General features: G+C 45.5%; 1 protein-coding gene across 14 annotated transcripts in view; it reads right to left on the bottom strand.

Annotated features, from left to right (window-relative positions):
• The window catches only part of DOCK7 (dedicator of cytokinesis 7), an 870,736-nt gene that overhangs the window by 206,547 nt on the left and 643,069 nt on the right, over positions 1–21,120 (bottom strand). For 8 of the 14 annotated variants that reach the window (XM_078669501.1, XM_078669525.1, XM_078669446.1 and 5 more), the window contains 3 exons: positions 17,315–17,497; positions 16,031–16,166; positions 4,101–4,197 (listed from right to left, as the gene is read on the bottom strand). In XM_078669501.1, coding sequence (XP_078525627.1) covers positions 4,101–4,197; positions 16,031–16,166; positions 17,315–17,497 — 416 coding nt within the window. Of the gene's footprint in view, positions 1–3,969; positions 4,198–16,030; positions 16,167–17,314; positions 17,498–21,120 lie in introns of all 14 variants that reach the window. The other 6 variants (XM_078669468.1, XM_078669509.1, XM_078669533.1 and 3 more) reach the window with 3 other exon arrangements.

Below are 21,120 nucleotides of genomic sequence, written 5' to 3'. Positions count from 1 at the left end.
CAGTCGAATTTCTAAGGGCGCAAGGCATACGGATGATAGTCTACCTACATAACATGCTCTTCCTTGCCCAGTGTCCCAAGAAGCTGACCCGACACTTACAGACAGCAGTGAACTTACTGCAGAGGTTTGGATTTGTTATAAATTAAAAGAAATCCCTTCTTACTCCGGTTCAATGTGTGACCTTTTTGGGGTTCACAATAGACTCCATCTTCTCTATCCTGAGCCTTCGGGCCTGGAATATGGCACATATCAGGCACAAGCTGCGCCAAACCTTGGCCATGTCCCATACATCTCTGCGCCAGCTTGCCCGCCTGGTGGTCCTTCTCTCCTCCTCAATTCAGGCCATCTTTCCCGGCCCCTTGCACTATTGCACGATTCAGTTCCTCAAGACACACCATCTCAGAAAGGGGCTGACTTACTCGCAGTCTGGGCCGCTTACAGAGGAAGTGAAAGGTTGGGGTGCCAGATACGGAGATTTCTCCACAGGTGGAGCTTGGTCCACAGTTCTTGCACATCAATTGCCTGGAGCTCCTGGCGGGGTCGTTTGCAGTGCAGTGTTGGACCCAATCTTGCGTTCTTCTCAAAATGGACAATATTTCCGTGGTCAGGTACATCAACCATCCAGGTGGTACCAGATCCCGCACCGTGGAGAACCCAGCCAAAGAATTTTGGAACTTCTGCCTAGAGAACCAGGTATGAGTCACAGCGGAGTACCTACTAGTTCAGGTGAACAAGGTGGCAGACTGGCATTCTCACTACCTCATGGACTTCAGTGTTAGGAAACTGGACTGCAGGTTTTCTCTCAGTTATCAGAGAGGTGGGATCCCTTTTCAGTCGATCGGTTTGCATCATGTCTGGATCATCAGTGGCTGAGATTTTTCAGTTGGAGGCCAGATCCTCAGGCATAGGCGACGGATGCATTCCTCCAGGACTGGTGTCGGGCAAGGGGCTACGTGATCCCTCCTTTCTCGATGATCACGTGGGTGTCCGTCCAAGTACACCGTCGGCAGGCGAAGATTGTTTTGATTACCCCTCTTTGGAGATCTCAAGTGTGGTTTCTGGTTCTTCTGGAACTTTCTTTGGATTCTCCAATCCGACTTCCCTCACTTTCCTCACATCCTGCTGAATCTGGATCTCAATCCTTATTTCCTGGTGGTGGAAGGGACACTACGGATGATGGCCTGGCAGATCTCAGGCGACGCTGGTCGCTCCAAGGCTTTTCGGGATACGCTGGGTCGTTACTATCCAGGGCATGGACAGACAGCACAACCAAAATGTACCGATTTGCCTGGGGAACAGGTGGCGCCATTGGTCTTTGTGACAAAGTGCCGATCCTGTGGGCGCAGATGTAGTCCACATCCTCAATTTCCTGGCGGGCCGTGCAGAGAAAAGTTTGGCTTACCGCTCCATCAATACATTCCGATCGGCAATTTCAGAGGTCCATACTCCCGTTTACGGGTCGCCGGTGGGAGAGCACCCGTTTGTCTGCAGGCTTCGTAGGGGAATTAGTCTATCCCTTCTGCCGGAACCTCGTTATTCTACATTGTGGGATGTGAATCTAGTGTTGAATCTTTTCCTATCCTGGGAGCCGGATAGGTTTTTATCACGCAAGAAGATTTCGGCTAAGTTGGCGACGCTATTATGTTTGGTTTCTTGTAGGTGTGTGTCAGATGTGAGAGCCCTGGACATCTCGGGCAGTGTTCTCCCAGATGGGGTTTCTTTTATGGTCGGTAGTGCGATACCAGGATTATCTCATACCTGGCATTCCGAGAATCCCTCAAGGTGTGCATGGTACAGTGCCTCAGAGCGTACCAGAAGTTGACTGAGGAAGTCCCCCCTCCAGGCGAGAGGCAACTGCTTATTGCATTACAAAAACAGTAGAGAGCGGTTTCTTCTCCAACCACAGCCAGATGGGTGCGCAGGGTAATACAGGAAGAGGGGATTGATACAAAGGTGTTTGGTGCTCACTCAACTAGAGGAGCAATGGCCTCAAAGGCATTTTCACTCGGAGCACATTTGGAAGATCTTATGCGCGCTGCCGACAGGTCCTTGGATTCTACCTTTAAGAGGTTTTATTTTAAGCCAGTGCTGGAAGTAGGGCAATTGGTAGTAGACAAGCTTTGAACTGGCATAATCTGAGTCTCTGGTCCTGACATAGAATGAAAATTTGTTAACTGTAGTACAGGTAAGTTTCAATTCTAGGACACGGAGACTAGGATTATCCCGCCATGCGATCATTAAGGACGCGGACCCTCCCCGTTCTGTTGTAAGTAACTTGATTTAACATGAGAATTACATTTATTTGTCGACTTCTGTCTATAATTAGCAGTGTTCTCTTCGGTGAATGTTCTTATGAGCCATCTATGCTGGAAATGGTTTCTGAGCTGCCTGTTTTTGCACGGAATGATGGGTCCAAACAGGAAGCATGAAGTTCGTTACAGAGCTAATTTGTGCAAAGAAAGGGGAGGAGTAAACAGAGTAGAAGGACAAAGTTGGGACCGGAATGCGGACAGAGAAGAAGGACTTGTGTTTTGAACTTTTACCTATTTGAAAAGTAGGAAGAAGGCATAATCCTCACCTCTGTGTCCTTAATAAACTTACCTGTACTACAGCTAGGCACATTTTATTTCTTCTGCATGTATCACCAAGTATGAATCCCACACATACAAAAATTGCTGGTTTTGACAGGGTTGAGCAGGCAATAATTATTCCTATTAAGTAGCAGGAATTGAGAGGCTTACCTAACTTTATGTGCAAATTTCCATTATGATAAAAAAAACTAACTGCTAGTTATCGGAAAAGGTTAGCTTTTAAGTTAACCACACCCGCAGCACACCGATTTTACCATACCTTGCTATTTTGTTGCTTCTAAACATATAGGAAAAATCAATAAAGAGAGATGAAGTAGGGCAGAAATAATAATAAAACAAAAACCTGATTTGTCGCATGTAGTTTCCAGGCAAATACACAGAAGGAGTCTTCTATGAAAACATGGACGCCAAGGCTTGAGGGCCATAATTATTTTGAGCTCTGCATGGACTAGTTCAGAGAAGTTTCATGATGTCCATATTGGACGGAACCTGACTGTGCTTCTTTGGTGAATATTTGATACAATTATGTGTTGAAGACTGGCCAAACAAATCAGCTGGAGCTGTTTGATTAATTGGAAACTGAGCTACATTTATTGAGCTATGTTCTATGCAATACTGTGTAATTTGATGTTGGAAGGGGGGATTTCCTTCAAGAAACTACTCTCTGAACGGCCATTGGCAAAACTGACCAAGATAAAGTTCTACAATTTTTTTGCAGCAGGAAAGGACACCAGTGTGCCATTTGGCTGCTCACTAGTATTTCATAGCTGAAGATGCTTCTAGCACTCTTTCAGAGGAAAAGCACACACCAGACCTGCAACGCACAACTACTGTAAAACACTGCAAACTGTAGTTTTAATCTAGTGCGGACTCAGCATTGCAATGAAAATCTATGCCAATGATTTAACACCCACTATATTGACTATTTAGAAGCATATTTATGACAACCAGAGGGCACACAGCAACACTGGGTCTGATAAGTAAACAAGAAACTCCACAAATAAACTGGAACTATGCCGGTCAATTATGGAGAAGCACAAAATACATAAACAAGCAGCACACCAGTTGTACGATACCTTGTTGCTTTGTTTCCTCTAAATACACAGCACATGTGGAAACACAATCAAGAGTGCGCAATTAGGGCAGAAACAGAAAACAGGATTTTAGGGCTCAGAAACGATGGAAAAAGAAATATGATCCATAACATTTGGGGTCCCATTTTAGCCCGAAATCTTTACGTTGTGATCATGAGAAAGCAGCACAGTCTACATGTACTTCACTGCCATGCACCATAACTGTTGCACTGCAGAACTTGCACACCACCAAAGAACCCATAAATTCTGCTTCTCAATTCAAAGCCACTGTAGATTATTTGCACTCCAGTGCGAAATCTTTAGAGAATGCGGAAAAGCCATAGGATGTTAAAAGGTTTTGTTTGACAGACAAAAAATGTGTGATAACACAGTATCTGAAAAAAACCACTGCAGTCATATTTGTAATGTGGCTTACTTGTCAAATTTTTCTGTATTTTGTCGCCAATGAGTCATATCTTTTCTCCACCTTAGATTCTCTTGACTTCCGAAAGCACTTCCAGAGGGACTTCTTTCTGCAAAATTTAAGTTAAAAAGCGAGTGTCATATTTTCCCTGGTGCGTGGTAAATGACTCACAGTCAAGTTACCTATAATGGTTAGTGGTTGTATTAATCACAAATCAGATCAGACTATATTGCACACCTGTGGGCTGTGAGGTGGTGGTGGTAGGGGTTTAGTTCAAACATCCTCAACCTCTTGCAGGGCTTTCATGCGTCAACACAAGATTTGTGTTCATACAGTGTAGAAAGCTGGCTACGTATATACTATCCTAAAGTAAGGTATAGTGTGCACAGCATCCAGGGAGTCCCCAAATGTATAGCAGAGGTTAAGTTAGGTAAGTACTAACAGCTCTTTTTGTGGCAGTGTGGGCAAGCAGTTAAGCTTATCCAGAGGGTGTGTTAAGCATTTATTGTATTCACTCAATCAAGGACTGATACACACACTCAGAAACATAATTCAGACTAATGAGGTAAGTATAAAAAAGATATTCTTATTTTTTATTTTAGAACCAAGCAGGTCATGGCACAGGTGAGTAGAATATACTTTCAGATGCAAGACTGTTTAAGGAAATGCAGTAGTGCTTGAAATTACAATTCTTTACAAGTGTGTATCACTTTCAAATGCAGTTGGAATCATATAGTAAGTACTTTCAGATTACTTTGGAATTATTTTAAGTACTGGGGTGGTATGCCTAGATACCACACCTTAGGATCTCGCCATACAAGATAAGTCTGGCATTTTATACTTTGCCATAGAATTCTATTTTCTTCGAACAACACCGCTCAACATTTAGACATTTTTTTAAGCCCAGAATCTCTTTTCATAGGTTCCTATGGGGAAAAGGAGGAAAGAGGCACACATCCAAAGAACCAGTTTGTCAGGGAAAACGCTGGAGTATGGAGGGTAAACCGAGAGAGTTTGAAGCTTGTTGACACTCCCGGCCGATGTAATGGGCAGTATAAAAACTGTCTTAATAGTCGAGCTGCAGAGAACAGGTGTGTAGGGGCTTGAAGGGGGAACATATGAGAAATGAGAGGACCAGATTGAGGTCCCATTGTGGGAAGCATGAACAGGGTTGGAGGAACAAGTGTTGCAAACATTTCAGAAAATGACAGGTCACTTGAACAGGGAGGGTTGAGCCACCAACTACAGTAAACCCGAAACGGCTAACAGGTAACCCTTAATAGTGCCCAGGGCAAGGGCTTGCTGGGCTAAAGAGAAAACAAACAGATACACCTCTGACAGAGGTGCAGAAAAGGGATCCACCTGGCGTGAGGAACACCAAGTCACAAATTTATCTCAATGGTCGGCGTATACAGTTTTAGTGGCAGGACGCCTGGCTGTCAAGAAGACATCACAGTCCCCGGGAGGAAGATCAAAAACCCTCAACTGTCACCGTTCAGTCTCCACACATGAAGGTGGAGAGTGCTCAGCTTCAAGTGCAGGACAAATGGGGGTGGGGTCGCACACTACGCACACACCGGCGGTGTCGCCCCTAAGGACTCTGGTCAATGTAGTAAAGTGTTTGCGATGCATCATCTTTCGATCTTCTGCTATCTTCGCTGTCTTCGCCATCGCTGGACACGTATTTCGGGGTATCACCCCTCGTCAGCAGGGATAGGCCGTGTACTGGGGTTGCCGATGGCTGCCAATATCTGCCAGGTATAGTACTACTCAGGCGCGTAGGTGCGGGATCCCAGGCTCGTCAGCCCACTGCTCACGGGAGCTTTAAAGTTACAAATGGGGGTGGGGTTGCATACTACTCACACACCGGCGGTGTCGCCCCTAAGGACTCTGGTCAATGTAGTAAAGTGTTCGCGATGCATCATCTTTCGATCTTCTGCTATCTTCGCTGTCTTCGCCATCCCTGGACACGTGTTTCGGGGTATCACCCCTCGTCAGCTGGGATAGGCCGTGTACTGGGGTTGCCGATGGCTGCCAATATCTGCCAGGTATAGTACCACTCAGGCGCGTAGGTGCGGGATCCCAGGCTCGTCAGCCCACTGCTCACGGGAGCTTTAAAGTTACAAATGGGGGTGGGGTCGCACACTACTCACACACCGGTGGTGTTGCCCCTAAGGACTCTGGTCAATGTAGTAAAGTGTTCGCGATGCATCATCTTTCGATCTTCTGCTATCTTCGCTGTCTTCCCCATCCCTGGACACGTGTTTCGGGGTATCACCCCTCGTCAGCAGGGATAGGCCGTGTACTGGGGTTGCCGATGGCTGCACCTACGCGCCTGAGTGGTACTATACCTGGCAGATATTGGCAGCCATCGGCAACCCCAGTACACGGCCTATCCCTGCTGACGAGGGGTGATACCCCGAAACACGTGTCCAGGGATGGCGAAGACAGCGAAGATAGCAGAAGATCGAAAGATGATGCATCGCAAACACTTTACTACATTGACCAGAGTCCTTAGGGGCGACACCGCCGGTGTGTGAGTAGTGTGCGACCCCACCCCCATTTGTAACTTTCAAGTGCAGGACCCTGCCCTGTTGCTGCGATAGGAGATCCTCCCAAAGGGGCAGCCTGATCGAATTAACAATGCTCATTCTCAGGAGTTCGGCATACCATACTACCATAGAATGCTTTGGGTCTGGTCGGTCCTGATCTTCTTGAGAAGGTGGGCAAGAGTGGTATTGGCTGAAGGGCATACATGAGTCCTGAACTCCACTTGATGCTGAATGCACCCCTGAGTGAGAACGGCTTTGGAAACTCAAATGCGCAGAAGTGCGGACATTGCCTGTGCTCGCCAATGGCAAACAGATTGAGCCGCGGTTCTCCCGATATATGAAAAAGACCTTGTGCCATTTCAGGGTGTAGATGCCACTCATGAACTGCAAGGCAGCGACAGCTGAGTTCATAAGCCCTGGCGTTCAGTGACCCTGCTAGGTGCTGTACAACCAGAAAGATGTCCTGGTGCTCTAGCCAAGTCCAGAGGTGCAGAACTTCCTGGCGTAGCCTTTATGGCCCCACCCGTCATGCTTGCTACAATACCACATGACAGTGGTGTTGTCCATGAACATCTGAATCAACCTTTCTTTGATGGATGGAAGGAAAGCTTTCAATGCCAAACTAATCACTCTCAGCTGCAGAAGGTTGGGGTGGGGCTAAGACTCTGCTTGAGATCTCTGATCTACACCTTGCCCAGGTGGTCACTCCAACCAGAAGTGATGTATTAGTCACCACTGTCAGTTCATGTCAGGGAAGGGAAGGGAGAAGGATCTGCTGCTGGGCCAATCATGGTTCGTTAGCCACCACTGCAGATCTTGTGCAGTCCCCTCCGATATCTGGACCAAGTCAGAAAGATTTCCCTGATGCTGCGCCCACTGGGACTTCAGGTCCCACTGCAGAGCCTGCATGTGCCATTGGGCATGCTTCACCAGCAGGATGCAGGAGGCCTTGAGACCCAGCAGCCTCAGAGTCAGTCTCACCAAAATCCAGGATAGGGGCTGAAATGTCAGAATCCTAGCCTGAATATCCTTGCTCGCTGCTTTGGAGGACAGGGGTGGAATCACACTGTGTTCCGAATGGCTCCAATGAAAGGGAGCATCTAAGAGGGGGTCAGGTGTGACTTTGGCACGTTGATAGTGAACCACAGCAAATGTAGGAGGTCCTCCGTAGTCTTGTAGTGAGTGACAACTGGCTCGGACAAGCTCACCTTCAGCAGTCAGTCATCGAGGTAGGGCTCCAATGAAAAGGAGCATCTGCGAGGGGGTCAGGTGTGACTCCGGCACATTGATGCGAACCATAGCAAATACAGGAGGTCCTCCGTAGTCTTGAAGGGAGTGACAACCGGATGGGATGAGCCCACCTTCAGCAGTCAGTCATCGAGGTAGATGGGACCCCCAACGGCCACAGAGGCTGCAACCACTGCCATCACTTTTGAGAACACCGGAGGGCACTAGTAAGGACAAAATGGAGGGCAGCGACCTAGAAATACCCGTTGCGACCCGCAGGTAACGTCTGCGGGCCAGCAGTATGGAAAATACACGTCCTGCAGGTCCGGTGCTACCATCCAGGGTTCAGGGCAGACAGAACCTGAGCCACTGTGAGCATCTTGAATCTCTCTTTTCTCAGAAAGCAATTGAGAGGGAGCAGATCTTAATTAGGATGGAGGTCTCCATCCTTTTTGGGCACCAGAAACTGGCAAGATTAACAACCACGCCCTACCTTCGGTGCGGGCACCCTCTCGATAGCTACTTTGGCAGAAAAGCCTGTACTTCCTGATGCAGCGAGAAGGGATGGTCCTTCGCCAGCTGCTCTTTGGATGGTGGCAAACGCAGAGGGTTTTCCACAAATGGAAGGGCATAGCCTTTCTGCACAATCTAAAGCCCTCATTTGTCTGAGGTAATCGGCGAAGACTAGGGCAGATGGTGCCTGATCCTGCTGCCAACAGATGGCCGTGCTGGACAGAGGGTGTACTAAAGAGGCTTATAGGCTTCGGATGTCAGAGGGGCACAGCATGGAATGGCTCCCTCGTCCTCGAGGTATAGTGAGCACAGAGTCCAGTGGATCCCCAAAGGTAGGCAGAGGTAAAGTTAGATAACACCTCACTATTTGTGGTAGTTTGGTGGAGCAGTAAGGCAGTATCAGAGGACAGTGTTAAGCATTTGTTGTACACACTCAGTCAGCAAATGAATTCACATACTGAAAGACTGAACTTCAGACCAATTGCTTTTGTTTGAAAATATTCTTTTAGTTATTTCATTTTCTAGAACAAAGCAAGCCTGGCACAGGTAAGCAATAAATACTTTACAGTAGTAATGCAGCTTGTAAACAGTTTGAATTGAAATTGTATAAGCACTTTGTTTTGACATACAGTATGGTTTCAGAAAAATGCAATTCTTTGTAAATACAGTACATAGACTTGAATGGGTTTTTCAGTAAAATTACAGGTGAGTTACTTTTCTTACTCAGAGTAGTATACCTGGATACTACTCTGGGACATTTCCTGTTAACAGGTAAGTAAAATCGTTTTTGTTAGTTAGTGCAGTTTTAAAGAATTTCTTTAGGTTTTCAAAATCCACACTTAAAAACGTTTCCAAGAAAAATAGTCAATGTTATCCTATGGAGGAAAATTGTGTTATCGGTTTTAAGGTAAATATTTGGTAGTGAGAGTTGAGGTTCTGGGGGTAGACTAAGGAGTCCCCCAGGGTCAAGGATACACTCTAGTTACAGCCTCAGCGGCACTAGGGCAGCCGGTTGCAGAGTGCTGAGGCCCAATGTTATCCAATAGGGGATAGGGGTCCTCTGGTTGTTGGCTGCTGACAAGCAGGCCACTTGGTTGTGGGAGCAAAGCTCCTAGACTTTAGCTCAGGGCAGATGGGGACACAAAGTAGCACCAAAGGTGCACCCTCAGCGGCACTAGGGCCCCCGGGTGCAGGGTGCTGTTTCACGTCGGGCGCCCTGTTGTTTTCAATGGGGAACCCCTGGTTTGCAAAGGCACTGCAATCTTGGGGACGGTCTTCTGGGTGCGACTACCACTTTGAGAGTAAGTTGGGAAGTTAGGAGTTGGGTAGGCACCATTGGTTTGGGCACCCAAGGTCATGGGGTGTTGGGTGCAGGGGTGCCTTCTGGCGTCGGATCTTCTTACCAGCTCCTGGTCGCGGTTGGGGGGACCTTCTGGATTTAGGCTGCAGACGTTGGCTGGAGGCTTGAGGCAGGTCAGGGGTCCCCAGATCTCGGGTCAGGATCACCGGGGCGACCTCCTTGTGGTGTTTGCCCACTCGAGCTTGGGCTGTGGACGGCGGGTCCAGAGTGGGGCGGATTTGCGGTGTCTGGCTGGAGCCAGAGGTTGCAGATGACCAAATCCTGTGTTCACGGGAGACACAGTCTTTGAGGTTGATGGCAGGCAGGTCCTCCAGGGGTTTCAAGGTTGCTGGCTGCAGGACACACCAGGATTTTGCAGGAGCAGGTTCTGAGGTGGAGACAGGCCGGTAGGGCTGGGGCCATGTCAGGGGGTGTCTTCCTCTTGTTAGCTACTGTACGACTGTTCGGTCCTTCTTCTTCTTCTCCTTGTAGTTTCTAGTTGTCTTAAGAAGCAAGGTTCAGGGGAGCCACAAAATACTAGATTTAGGGGCGTTACAGGAAGGCAAAAAGGTAGGGACCAACGGGTCCCTTTCCTGTGGTGGGTACACCCCTTATTATGCCCCCCTCCAGTGGAAGGGGGGCATGAGCGTGTCCCTGGTTGGCGTGGACTGAGAGTTGCGCTTCACCTTGCCTCCCCCACCAGAGGGGTGGAGTTGGCAGAGGTGGGCACACCTCTCTTCCCCACTTGTTTTTCTCACCGGTTCTCCCGCCCAAGGTGGTGGTCAGAACCAGTGGGGACCAGTTGCTGAGAGCGGCAAGTGGCCTGGGAAGCTCACAAAGGTGGCAAGCCTTTGAAGCTTCCCCTTCGGGAACCCTGCCCATCCTGGGGAAGGAGGATTGGCACCTCGTCCCAGAATATGCATTGTTTCAGGCCCCAGAGAGCAGCAGGATCTCGACCCAGGGGTCCAGCAACATGTGTGGTGATGGCAGCTGAAAACAGCCCCTCAGTGTGGACACTAGTGGTAGGTTAGTGTTCCGGGGGCATCTCTAAGTTGCCCTCTGTGTGCATTTTTCATTAAATCCCACACTGGCATCAGTGTGGGTTTAATGTGCTGAGAAGTTTGACACTAAACTTCTCAGTTTTCAGTGTAGCCATTATGGTGCTGTGGAATTTGTAATGACAAACTCTCAGCACCATATACTCTTAATGGCAGCACTGCACTTACAATGTCTAAGAATGGACTTAGACACCATCTGGGTACAGGGCTCATGCCCCTGTACCCTCACCACTGGTATACTGCACCCAGCTAGAAGGATGACTGACCTAGGCCAGGGAAGTGGGTTGTAGGCATGGCACACAGAGATGTGTGCCATGTTGGCTCTTCACTTTGTTCTGCACCAAAACACACAGCCTTTAAAGGCAGTGTGTGAGTTTAATGGTACAGGACCTTTAAGGGTGGCCCAATAAGTGCTGCAGCCCTTTGAGGCCTTCTCTGGTCAGTGTCCTGGGTACCTGTGGTACCATTTACTAGGGGCTGACCTGTGGCCAGAGGTGCCAATTGGGTTTAGGCTTCAATGCAGGTTTTAGGGAAAGAACATAGGCCTTGGGTACCTGATTAGCAGGAGCTCAGGGCCCACTCAGTCACAGCACATCAGCAATTTAGCAAAAAGTGGGGGCAACTATGCAGAAAGAGGGCACATTCTCACAGTCCACGACCCCATCCACGAATAGACTGGTTAGTCGGCTGGGCTGGATTGGCGGTTTTGGTTGGTACTGCGTATGCACATACATGCCACAACCACATCTGCAGAATGTTGCTGGGACCGAGCAGTTAGAGAAAGCCTGAGAGATCTGGTGGTGACCCGGCTCTCCCCAAAGCACTTGAGTGCTGTGTAAGCCTTGTCACCAACTAGGTGAGAGCCATCAAAGGGCATGTCAATCAAGGACGACTTTACGCCCCCCCGAGAACCCAGTGGACCGCAACCAGGCTTTACAATGCAGAGCCACTGTACAAGGAATGGCTCTACTCAGGGAACCTGTGGTATCCAGCCCGCACCCAATAGGAAACATAACTACAACCCAACGTCTACTAAGGCTTGCAATACAAACCTGGAATGACCTCCCTCTGCAACAACGGACCTCCATATCTCTATTAGAATTCCAGAGAGCACTAAAGACCTGGATGTTCGATTGAGTCACCGGAACCATCATGGCTCTCAAGCACCTGGATACCCTCTCCGGTGATTAATTGCGCGATATAAATTTACTGATTAATTGATGGCTTGGTTGAGGATGGCTTCCCCCTCCTCGGGAAGCCTAGGAAACAGCTGAGCAACCAAACTCCACAACGCATGGGAATATCAGCCCAAGAGGCATGTTGTGTTCACTAACTGCAGAACTAGGCTGGTAGAAGAGAAAATAGCCTTCCCAAAATTGTCCTACCTCTTGGATATCTGTCCAGTGGTGTGGAGGAGGAAAGCATTGAGCTTGACCTTGGCTGTTGAGGCCTGCACAACCAGGCGATCAGGGGAGGGGTGCAGGGAGACCAAGGCTGCGTCTTCTGGGGCAGGGCAGTGGCATCAGGCAAGATTTTTGCCCAGGTGCCTAGGAGAACGTCAGTAAGGGCTTCCTTTGAAAGTGAGCAAAGGTTCAGCCGAACCTGCTCCTGTGTGAAGTACCTCAGTCAAAACGTTGTTGGGGGGCACTTCTATGGGCACTGCAATGTCAATTCCAACACGAATGATATCAACATGGAGCTGATCTACGCCACTTTCTATAGCGCAGAGGTACTTTTTTTAGATACAGTCTGACACCTGGGGAATATTCTATGTTAAGAAATCTGCGGGTAGGAGTCTCTATCAGAAACATTGAGGCAGTGACAGGCGATACCACCAGCATCTGTAATGGTCTCTGTATCTTGTGAGGTGAGATGTTACGACCCAGGGTGAACATGCTGTGATATAGGTGAATTAAAGAGTGTTGGTAGTAAATGAGACAGGTGTTTAGCCCAAATTTACCCCGAATGTTAAAAATGTTAGCCTAGATCATGGATGGCACAATGTCTCATTAAATGGGTCTTCTCGAGGTTTGGGAAGCACTACTACAATTGCTTCCTTGGACTTGTGTGAGAGTATGTCTTTTGATCCTCATCCAATGTGTACATCTGAGAATGTTTTAAAAAGGCAGCCAGGAGTAGATCCAATCTTGGGGTTTTCAACTTAGCTAGTTCTGACATCACAATCTTGATGTCTGGATGGATATGGAAGCATCCAAGGTAACCCCATGGGCTGGTGTAATTGGATGCAGGTGACCTAAATCTAAGTAGACATTGTGGACTGCCCCTTGGGTTTCAGTGTACTTTGCATCCTCTGTTTCTGCTACCCTTCCACTTTCTTTTCTCAGGCCATCAATAGCAACCAATGGCAATGTCAGTAATCCCCATACCTACTCGCTAAAATTAGTCATTCAAAGAAACCTTTGTATTTCCTAGTGCACCATTTAAAGAGGTCTCTGTTAATTTCCTATCACAGTGGCAAATGATGACTTGTAGAGCTCCAAAATAACCCCAACATTTTTTTCACTCACTTATTTGTGGTTGAGGGTGATTTAATAAGGAAGGATATGGTTCTCATTCAAAGCAGACTTTAACAATGAATTAATCGACAAAATATCTCATCTGACTGGCTCTAGAATAGGAAGGAAGTGTTGAAACTCTTAAGTGGTGGTGTCAACTAAAGCTGCCAAAAAAAACAATAATTAAGACTTGCACATGTAAAGGTCTGGCTATCAGCTAAAGTGGTGCGATTGTTTTAGAATCTTCATGTTGCATAATATTAATGAATACATTATTCTGATGCAAATATGATCTGGTAAACGAGCCCTTTATCATGCATTTTGCGTGCTATTCCCCCTCTTTCAACCACTACAACGATAGCAATTCTGTTGACTAATGACCCCAAATATTGATGTGCAATTGTGAAAATGTCTTTATCAAAGCTGTGCAAATTATATACACTAAAGAATGCCTATATGCTATTCAGAAGTTGTAGCATACTCGTGAAAAATAACTGCAATCCCAAATATTCAACTTCTCCAAGACAAATTTTTGCCCTTCAACTATGAAGTCTTTCTTTGGTGGTACTATGGGGGCAGTGTCTCTGGTAAAAAAAAACATTAGATTTGATTTTGTAAATAGCAAAGATAGTAATCCGTACAGGTTTCCAAACATTTTAAAATAAATGGCACTACCAATAAAGTGGTGCCACCAGCAAAAATAAGTGGAGAATCATAACGTCCCTTATCAGGGGGACATTAGAAGCTAGTTCTTCAATAATCTAGTTCAGGTTGTTGCTATATGCACTGGATGACACAGCCAACCACAAATCAGGGTTGTCCTCTGGACATTCAGAAAACATGAATTACTAATTCTACTCCAGTTCTAGCAAGTTAGCTTTGCAAAGTTACTCTACAGCTCACTAAACTGATTTCCTTTTATGTGCAGGGTGCAACAATCCAACAAGTTCTCGGCCCTGCTTTAGGTTGTGGATACTGGCAGAGAACCACTTTAGTCATTACAGCATGAAAATGGAGATGTAAAAGCTTCGAAGAAGTGAAGATGTTTACTTTCAGCACACCAGTTGCTAGGCAGTGAGTTTCATTAAGAAGCCACCACTCAGAAAACCATGCCTAGTCTGAAAAGTATACAGTTTGGAACTATATATTTTAGGGAGGATCCTAGAAATATGTCACACATGAATAGCTAACTGTTTATGTTATGTGGAGTGAGTCTCTCAAGTGTTCTGTCCCACTATAACACTTCAACTGAGGAACACCCACTGAATTAATGTTAATCCTAATTGTGAAAGTACCTTATAATTACTCTACTGTAAGGACTCAGAGAAAAGTCTGATTCGAGGCAGCAATCTTCATGAAGTGAACCTTCAATCATTGAATTGACATATCAGCTATGGGACACTGTGTTGTGATTATTATCCTCATAATGTTTAATTCACAAGTAAGTGCAACAAAGTCACTAACTGAATGGGAGTTTGCTTAATGATGGTGGAAGCTATCCAAGTTGGATTTAGAGATATCCCATTTCACTTTGAAACCCTTTATTTTAACACATATTTAGACTGGTTTTGCGGCTTCAGTATGAGGACAGACACAACTCATGCCTCTTGTGAGGCATGGCCCTTTCCCAAACTCAACAATGGTTATAAATAGCACATTACACTCCTTGCTAATAACGTTGGTGCAGTTTGGCGAATCTGCACTTAACTTTAAAATACAAGTTAATCCATCTAAGTTCCTTTATGGAAAGCTTTGCATTGATTCATCAATCGGAAGCCAGGGAAAAAAAGGGGCGTCCCAAAACAGTTTTTTCCCTTAGGAAATTTTTCTCCTTGCTACAGAAAAAAGGGTTGAACAGAATTTCACTAAATTTGGCAGAAACTCAGAACCTTGAATGGATTTCTGCTGCATGTGGCTATTGCCCCAGCAAGAGGTTAACCCCCAGCTACATATTGCCAACCCTCAAGCGGGCGGCCAACCCCCTGCTGCACACAACCTTTGGCTGTGTGCAGTAGGGGTTGGGCCACAGGACTTGGCTTTCCCCTGTGGACGACAATCCATCTTTGGACCCCGCTCCACATTTTATTTATTCTGAATTTTTCACTGTACTAATGCTCAAGCTTCATCTTCATGGTACTGCTGGACTGTGCACATTTCACTTCATGGGAGACACCCTAATCTTTCCAACCTTCTAACCCCTACTCCAATCACAACTATGTAACAGCCTAATTACTATTTGTAGTTGAATTGCTCTAAATCACTCACAGTGAACTCATCTAAGCCTTATTCTTTTCTTCTACCTCAGATACTGCCTCTACTACTAGCTCTAAACCTCGTTTTTGCTTTGTCTGAAACAAACATTGGCATTATGTTCAACCTGTTTGTGCGGTTGGAATTTTTCCCCACTATCATAGCAAGATATCAAGTCTTAAAGACATGGAAAATCTGTACATAAATCTTTAATTTGGAAGTGCTCGCACATCTGTCAATTCTTTATCCTTTACATTGTATTGCACTTAGATGTCGTTCGTATTCTTATGTAACAGCTTTTAAAAACAAATTATATACAATTTTGCTAAATGTTGTCCTGCCCTCCTACTGCCTAACATTTCTGATCAAAATAACACAAATAAAAATATTTTAAATGTATCGTTATAAAAATTCTATTTTAAATGATCACATAAGTACACTTATGTAATACATTTAAAACAAAACAACCTGCAAAGAATATACCCACCCAGCTGACCTCTGCTTCGACGCACCATCTCTTGTCGGGCACCTATACTTCCAAGTATCGCTTCTTCCAGTTTTGCTCGCATGTCTTTTGATTTCTTGAACGTTAAGCTGTTCATTCGCTCAAAAGCCTTCTTCCCCTAGAAGATAAAAAAAGATGCAAAGATGAATCTCTCATGTTAGACACATTTTACAGCAGGTTTGGGTTCCGTTGGTCCAAGATGGCCAGAGTCTTGCTAGCTTTTAAGGATAACCATTGACTACATAAATACTTTGTATCTAAATTCACCATGTGGAAAGGTTTCTGCTGTGGATTTCCTGAAAGGCTTGTATATATTAAGCCCTTGTGGACATAGGTTGGTCACCCTGTTTGATAACATTTACAAAAAAATAATCATTTTTAAGAAACCCAACACTAACTTTTGTTTCGATATATAAATTATCACACCTTTATTAAACCTCCACAAAATGATGTGCTCCTGTAATGCATTAGAAAACGGAAAGATACAGGGGCCCTAATACGTATAGGCGCACTTTCCCTGTTTGCGCCACTGCACACCTTCAAACAGGTGCGCTATTTACAAATAGGAAAAGTGCACCCTATTAGATTGAATGTGCTACCCTCAGGGCAGCCGTGGCCTCGTGCTGGCCGGGGGGCTGAGCATTCAAGTGAAATACGGAGCGACGGCTTGGAAGCTGCTCTGCGTTTTACTGTGCAAGTGGCACCCTCCTGCACTTAAAAGAGGGGAGAAAGATCTCTTGCAGGCGGGTGTGCTCAGTGTAAGGGGATGTCTGGGGGTCTACAGGACCCCCTTTACCTCCTCCAGAGGGCTGCCATTAGGGAAGCACTGACAGTGCACCACCTTTTTATGGCCCACTCTCAGTGCGCCTCCTGACAGCTTCTTTACTTTTGTGCCTGCTTCCATAATGCGGTGCGGTGCAAAGGTAGAGATTCCCTCATTTGCATGGGGCCATGACGTCATGCAAATGAGGGAATGCCCTCTTGAGATAACGCTGGCGCAACATCTGTATTAGAGAAGGGGGTGCACAAGCGTCTGTGGCCCCTTCTGTAATACCAATGTGCCCGGTGGTGCACAAAGCGGGCCTCCATGGTACTTCTGCAATACAGCCCTGCTCTGCCAAGTGATGGCGAGGGTGGGGTTGCAGCTAGTAGTTTTTCTGTGTAAGCTTCTAGTCTATTGAAATTAACCACACTTTCCATCTATACATGTGTATCAAAGGCCAGCAGCTCTAATGGTTTTCTATAATAGGGGACATTAGATCTCACCTTGTATTCAAAGCAGGAAACGCAGAGGTAAAGCAAATCCAAGAGTCTATTGAGGCGGAGCACAGAGAGGTCTGTAAACCATTTTTGGAGCACAGTTTCATCAGCGTTCCTTAAAACCCACAGCAGACAGATGAGCAGACTTCGACTGGATTCCCCTGAAAACGTTGCGTGCTGCCTCGAGGGCTAAACAGAAAGAAAAGGAACATTAAACTAAGCAGTCCACATATATAATTCACCTTTGGAAAGGGGTAAGATTAAGCAGACGAGGCACCACTCAACTCACAGACATCAAGTGATAGTATACCGACTTTGTGCATAATATCAGAACCCCCAGCAACAGCAGTACCCGCACTGGTGTGTGTTTAGCGTATGCACAGAAAGGATTTTTAGAAATATTCTGTTCTAAAGGTTATGTTGGATTTGGAGTCACAAAACCTGCAGTCTACCATTGCCTCTAGCACAGCCACCTCATTCCATATCATCACAGACAATGTTTCTAGTTATGGGGCTTTGTTTTGAGAACCTACTGTATTCTGGGAGCGGTTGCAGTCCTGTTTTGCTTCCAATTAAATCATTAAATTAACACACTTCCTTGCAATGTTTTGAAAGTGAAAAGCCCAGGTCTGGAAATATAGTGCTAGAGCGTGAAGATTGTTTACATTTTATCGGTTCAACCTGTGACTTACAAAAAGACTCCAGCTCTGCCCTATCTTTTTCTTCAGGCGAATGGATCTTTGCCACCCATTTAGAGTGAAGCATAAATCGAAAACATTTCAATGAACATCATCATTACAGTTAATTAGTTCAGTCAATGATGAGAGTTTGGACCAGTTCAAAAAAACTTTATTTTCTCTACAAGAGGTTAGTAGATTGTTTTTCTCGTTTTATTCAATTAGTGAGTCAGATACATTTATTTACTGGAATATCAAGCAATCATGGTTAGAATCAATAAAGGAATTACCATACTCCCTATTCTATACTAAAACGTATTATATATGTAGGCAGAAACCATGAAATGTTCCTTAAAAGAGTGAGATTAATGGAGCATTTAAGAAATCAAACTCTCCATGAATAGTAGTTCAAGAGAACTCAGCAGATGCTGCAATAGCTACACCTATACAATCATAACAGAGGGAGCTAAAACAGGAAGAGTGACTGCCAAAGTGGCAAGTAACAAAAAACCGTCAGTAGTAGCTTTCAGCTAGCGTCCAAAAGGAAAGTCTATAGGAGAAAGTGCACGAAAACTGGAGAGCACGAGAGAGCTACAGCTACTCTAACTAGGAAACGACCACTAATTTAAAACACAAAAACACATGTATCAATCCATTTCGATCTTAGATCATCTTGAGCCAGTGAGAAGAAATCGTCCGATGGTCTGCAGCTTCTTCCTTCGTTCCCACAGTAAGCTCACAAAGTTGACAGGGCACTATCTAAAAGTATCAGTAAGTTGCTAAACATTCACATACTAGTAGCATCTATCGTTGGTTCCCATGAGAACTTCAACGGACTCTAAACTATTAGCTATTCAGTGTGCCCCTGCCTAACAAGGAACTACGCCAAAGACAGAAACATTTTATTTTCAAGGTCCTAGTTAAGTCATGAGAGTCTCGCCTTCATGTTAGCATTATTGTTTTAATATACTGTTCACTATTCAGCACTGTGAGTCTGTGGTAGCTAAACTATCTAAAAACAATAAGAACATGAAGCTTAGAGAAGACTAAATACATTTTTTAAAGTCAGCACATTCTACAGCATAGACAAATTTAAGCAAGCCAAGTTTGGGTCATCTATTGAAAACATTTGTGCATGTTTCAGAATTTCCTAAAAGCATTATTTATTAAAGAGAGAAAATAAAGAAAGATAGGAAGAGGCCTAGTCTGGGCCTAGCAACGGAAGTACGATAGAAATGAATGCGTAATGTGTTTTGCACCAATTATCTGCATGCTATTTTTAAACAAGCTGCATGTTCAATCTGCACATATGCTTTTGCAAGTATAATAAAGGCACATTTTCCCAACATGTCATTCCGCTATGTATTTTGATGTTAATGTCGCAGGCAAATTATCAGCTCTATTATTAGATGTATTTAAGCTAACATGTTATTGCTTTATCATTAGCATCTATAATACCTTGAGAGTGAGTGGTCACCCTATGATTTCCAAACTTTACACATGTGTGTAATCCTGGCAAGGTGTCTTTAGCCTACACATCGGTACTTAGGAGTAAAAAAACGAAGTAAGTATTCATCTGCATTGAGGCCTACAAAATGACAACTGCACATTTATTTTCTGTAGGACATATGTAAGCTGTCATGTCAGTAAACACAACAAACATCTTACACACGACTGTGCATAAACTTCAAACACAATTATACCATACTAAATAAGAATGATGGTACTAGACTCATGCACTTTCAGAAAGGAATTGGAAGTGGATAGGGCTGGAAGGATACACTCAAAGGCCAGACAGAGGGTGAAGAGACATTAGATCCAAACCAGGAGGAGTGCTGAAGCTTTCTCAGTGACTTTAAAAGTCTCACTCAAAAGCAACAGTATAAGGTACTTAGCAAAGTGTGCTTCTGAAGGGTAACTGGAATTGGTATAGTGTGAAAACAAAAGATAACGATTGTTGGCAGGATAAGCCTTCTGCATACCTCTGGACAGTGTGCTTCCCTGCCATATGGTGAAAACCTGGCAAGTAACTGGAAAGTTGCAGTAGGTTTTTTTGCTCTCTACCTCAGTGAACATGACAATCACATGTGTCCACTGAGAGTCTCCCTGTTTACATGGGGCGAGAGCTTAGCTCTAAGGTGTACTGGGCATGCATAGTAATCCTCTTTTACATAGTGCCTACTGCCCTCTCCACCCACATTGTGGAAAGACTGACAGTGGTGGCCGCATGACTCAATAATCAGGGGTACCTGTACTCTTGTACCCACTTGGAGGGGTTGCCTACCACATTCTTCCTGGTACAAACTCTTACATTGGTTCTTTTTGCCCCTGTCATGCCTGGGCTGTGTGTTTTGAGGTCCAGTGGGTTCACTGGGTGAGCATGGGGAGCCACTGTGTTTAATTTGAGCCAAGAGGGTATCTGTCCTTCTGGACTTCCCCACTCCCCTGTGTTCCTTCCTATTCCCCCCCACCCTCTCATCGGACCCTAACCAAGCAGCCACCAAATTCAAGCAATGGATCACCCACAGCGCAGACGAATTAGCACCCCTGAAAAACCACCAAATCAAATCAGGTAGCAAAAAGGCTCCCTGGTTCAATGATGACCTTAAAAAATCCAAGAAGCTTTGCCGCACCCTAGAGAAAACATGGAGAAAAACCCCAACCAGCGCCAACATGACCACCCTCAAGGCAGCCACCCGCAAACACCACCAACTAATTCGATCCACCAAGAAATCAGCATTCAAGGATCGACTTGACAACAACGCCCATAACAGCAAGGAACTTTTCAACATCGTCAAAGAATTCACCAACCCCACCGCAGCATCTAACGACATCACCCCCTCCCAAGACCTTTGCGATGCGTTATCCTCCTTCTTCTACAACAAAATTGCCGACATTCACAACAGCTTCGAGAACACTCCCCGCGAACAATCCACACCACCCCCCTCAGAACCTACACCGCCAACTAACATCCTCAACGCCTGGAACACAATCACCACTGACGACACCATCCGCCTAATGAACTCCATCCACTCTGGCTCGCCAACCGACCCCTGCCCCCACCACATCTTCAACAAAGCAGACTCCATCATCGCACCCCATCTCCGTGATGTCATCAACTGCTCTTTCAACTCT

This window comes from Lissotriton helveticus, chromosome 1_2 (assembly GCF_964261635.1).
Source record: "Lissotriton helveticus chromosome 1_2, aLisHel1.1, whole genome shotgun sequence".
Lineage (NCBI taxonomy): Eukaryota > Metazoa > Chordata > Amphibia > Caudata > Salamandridae > Lissotriton > Lissotriton helveticus.
The sequence above is the reverse complement of the archived record's forward strand: the minus strand, read 5'-3'. Positions and strand labels throughout refer to the sequence as shown.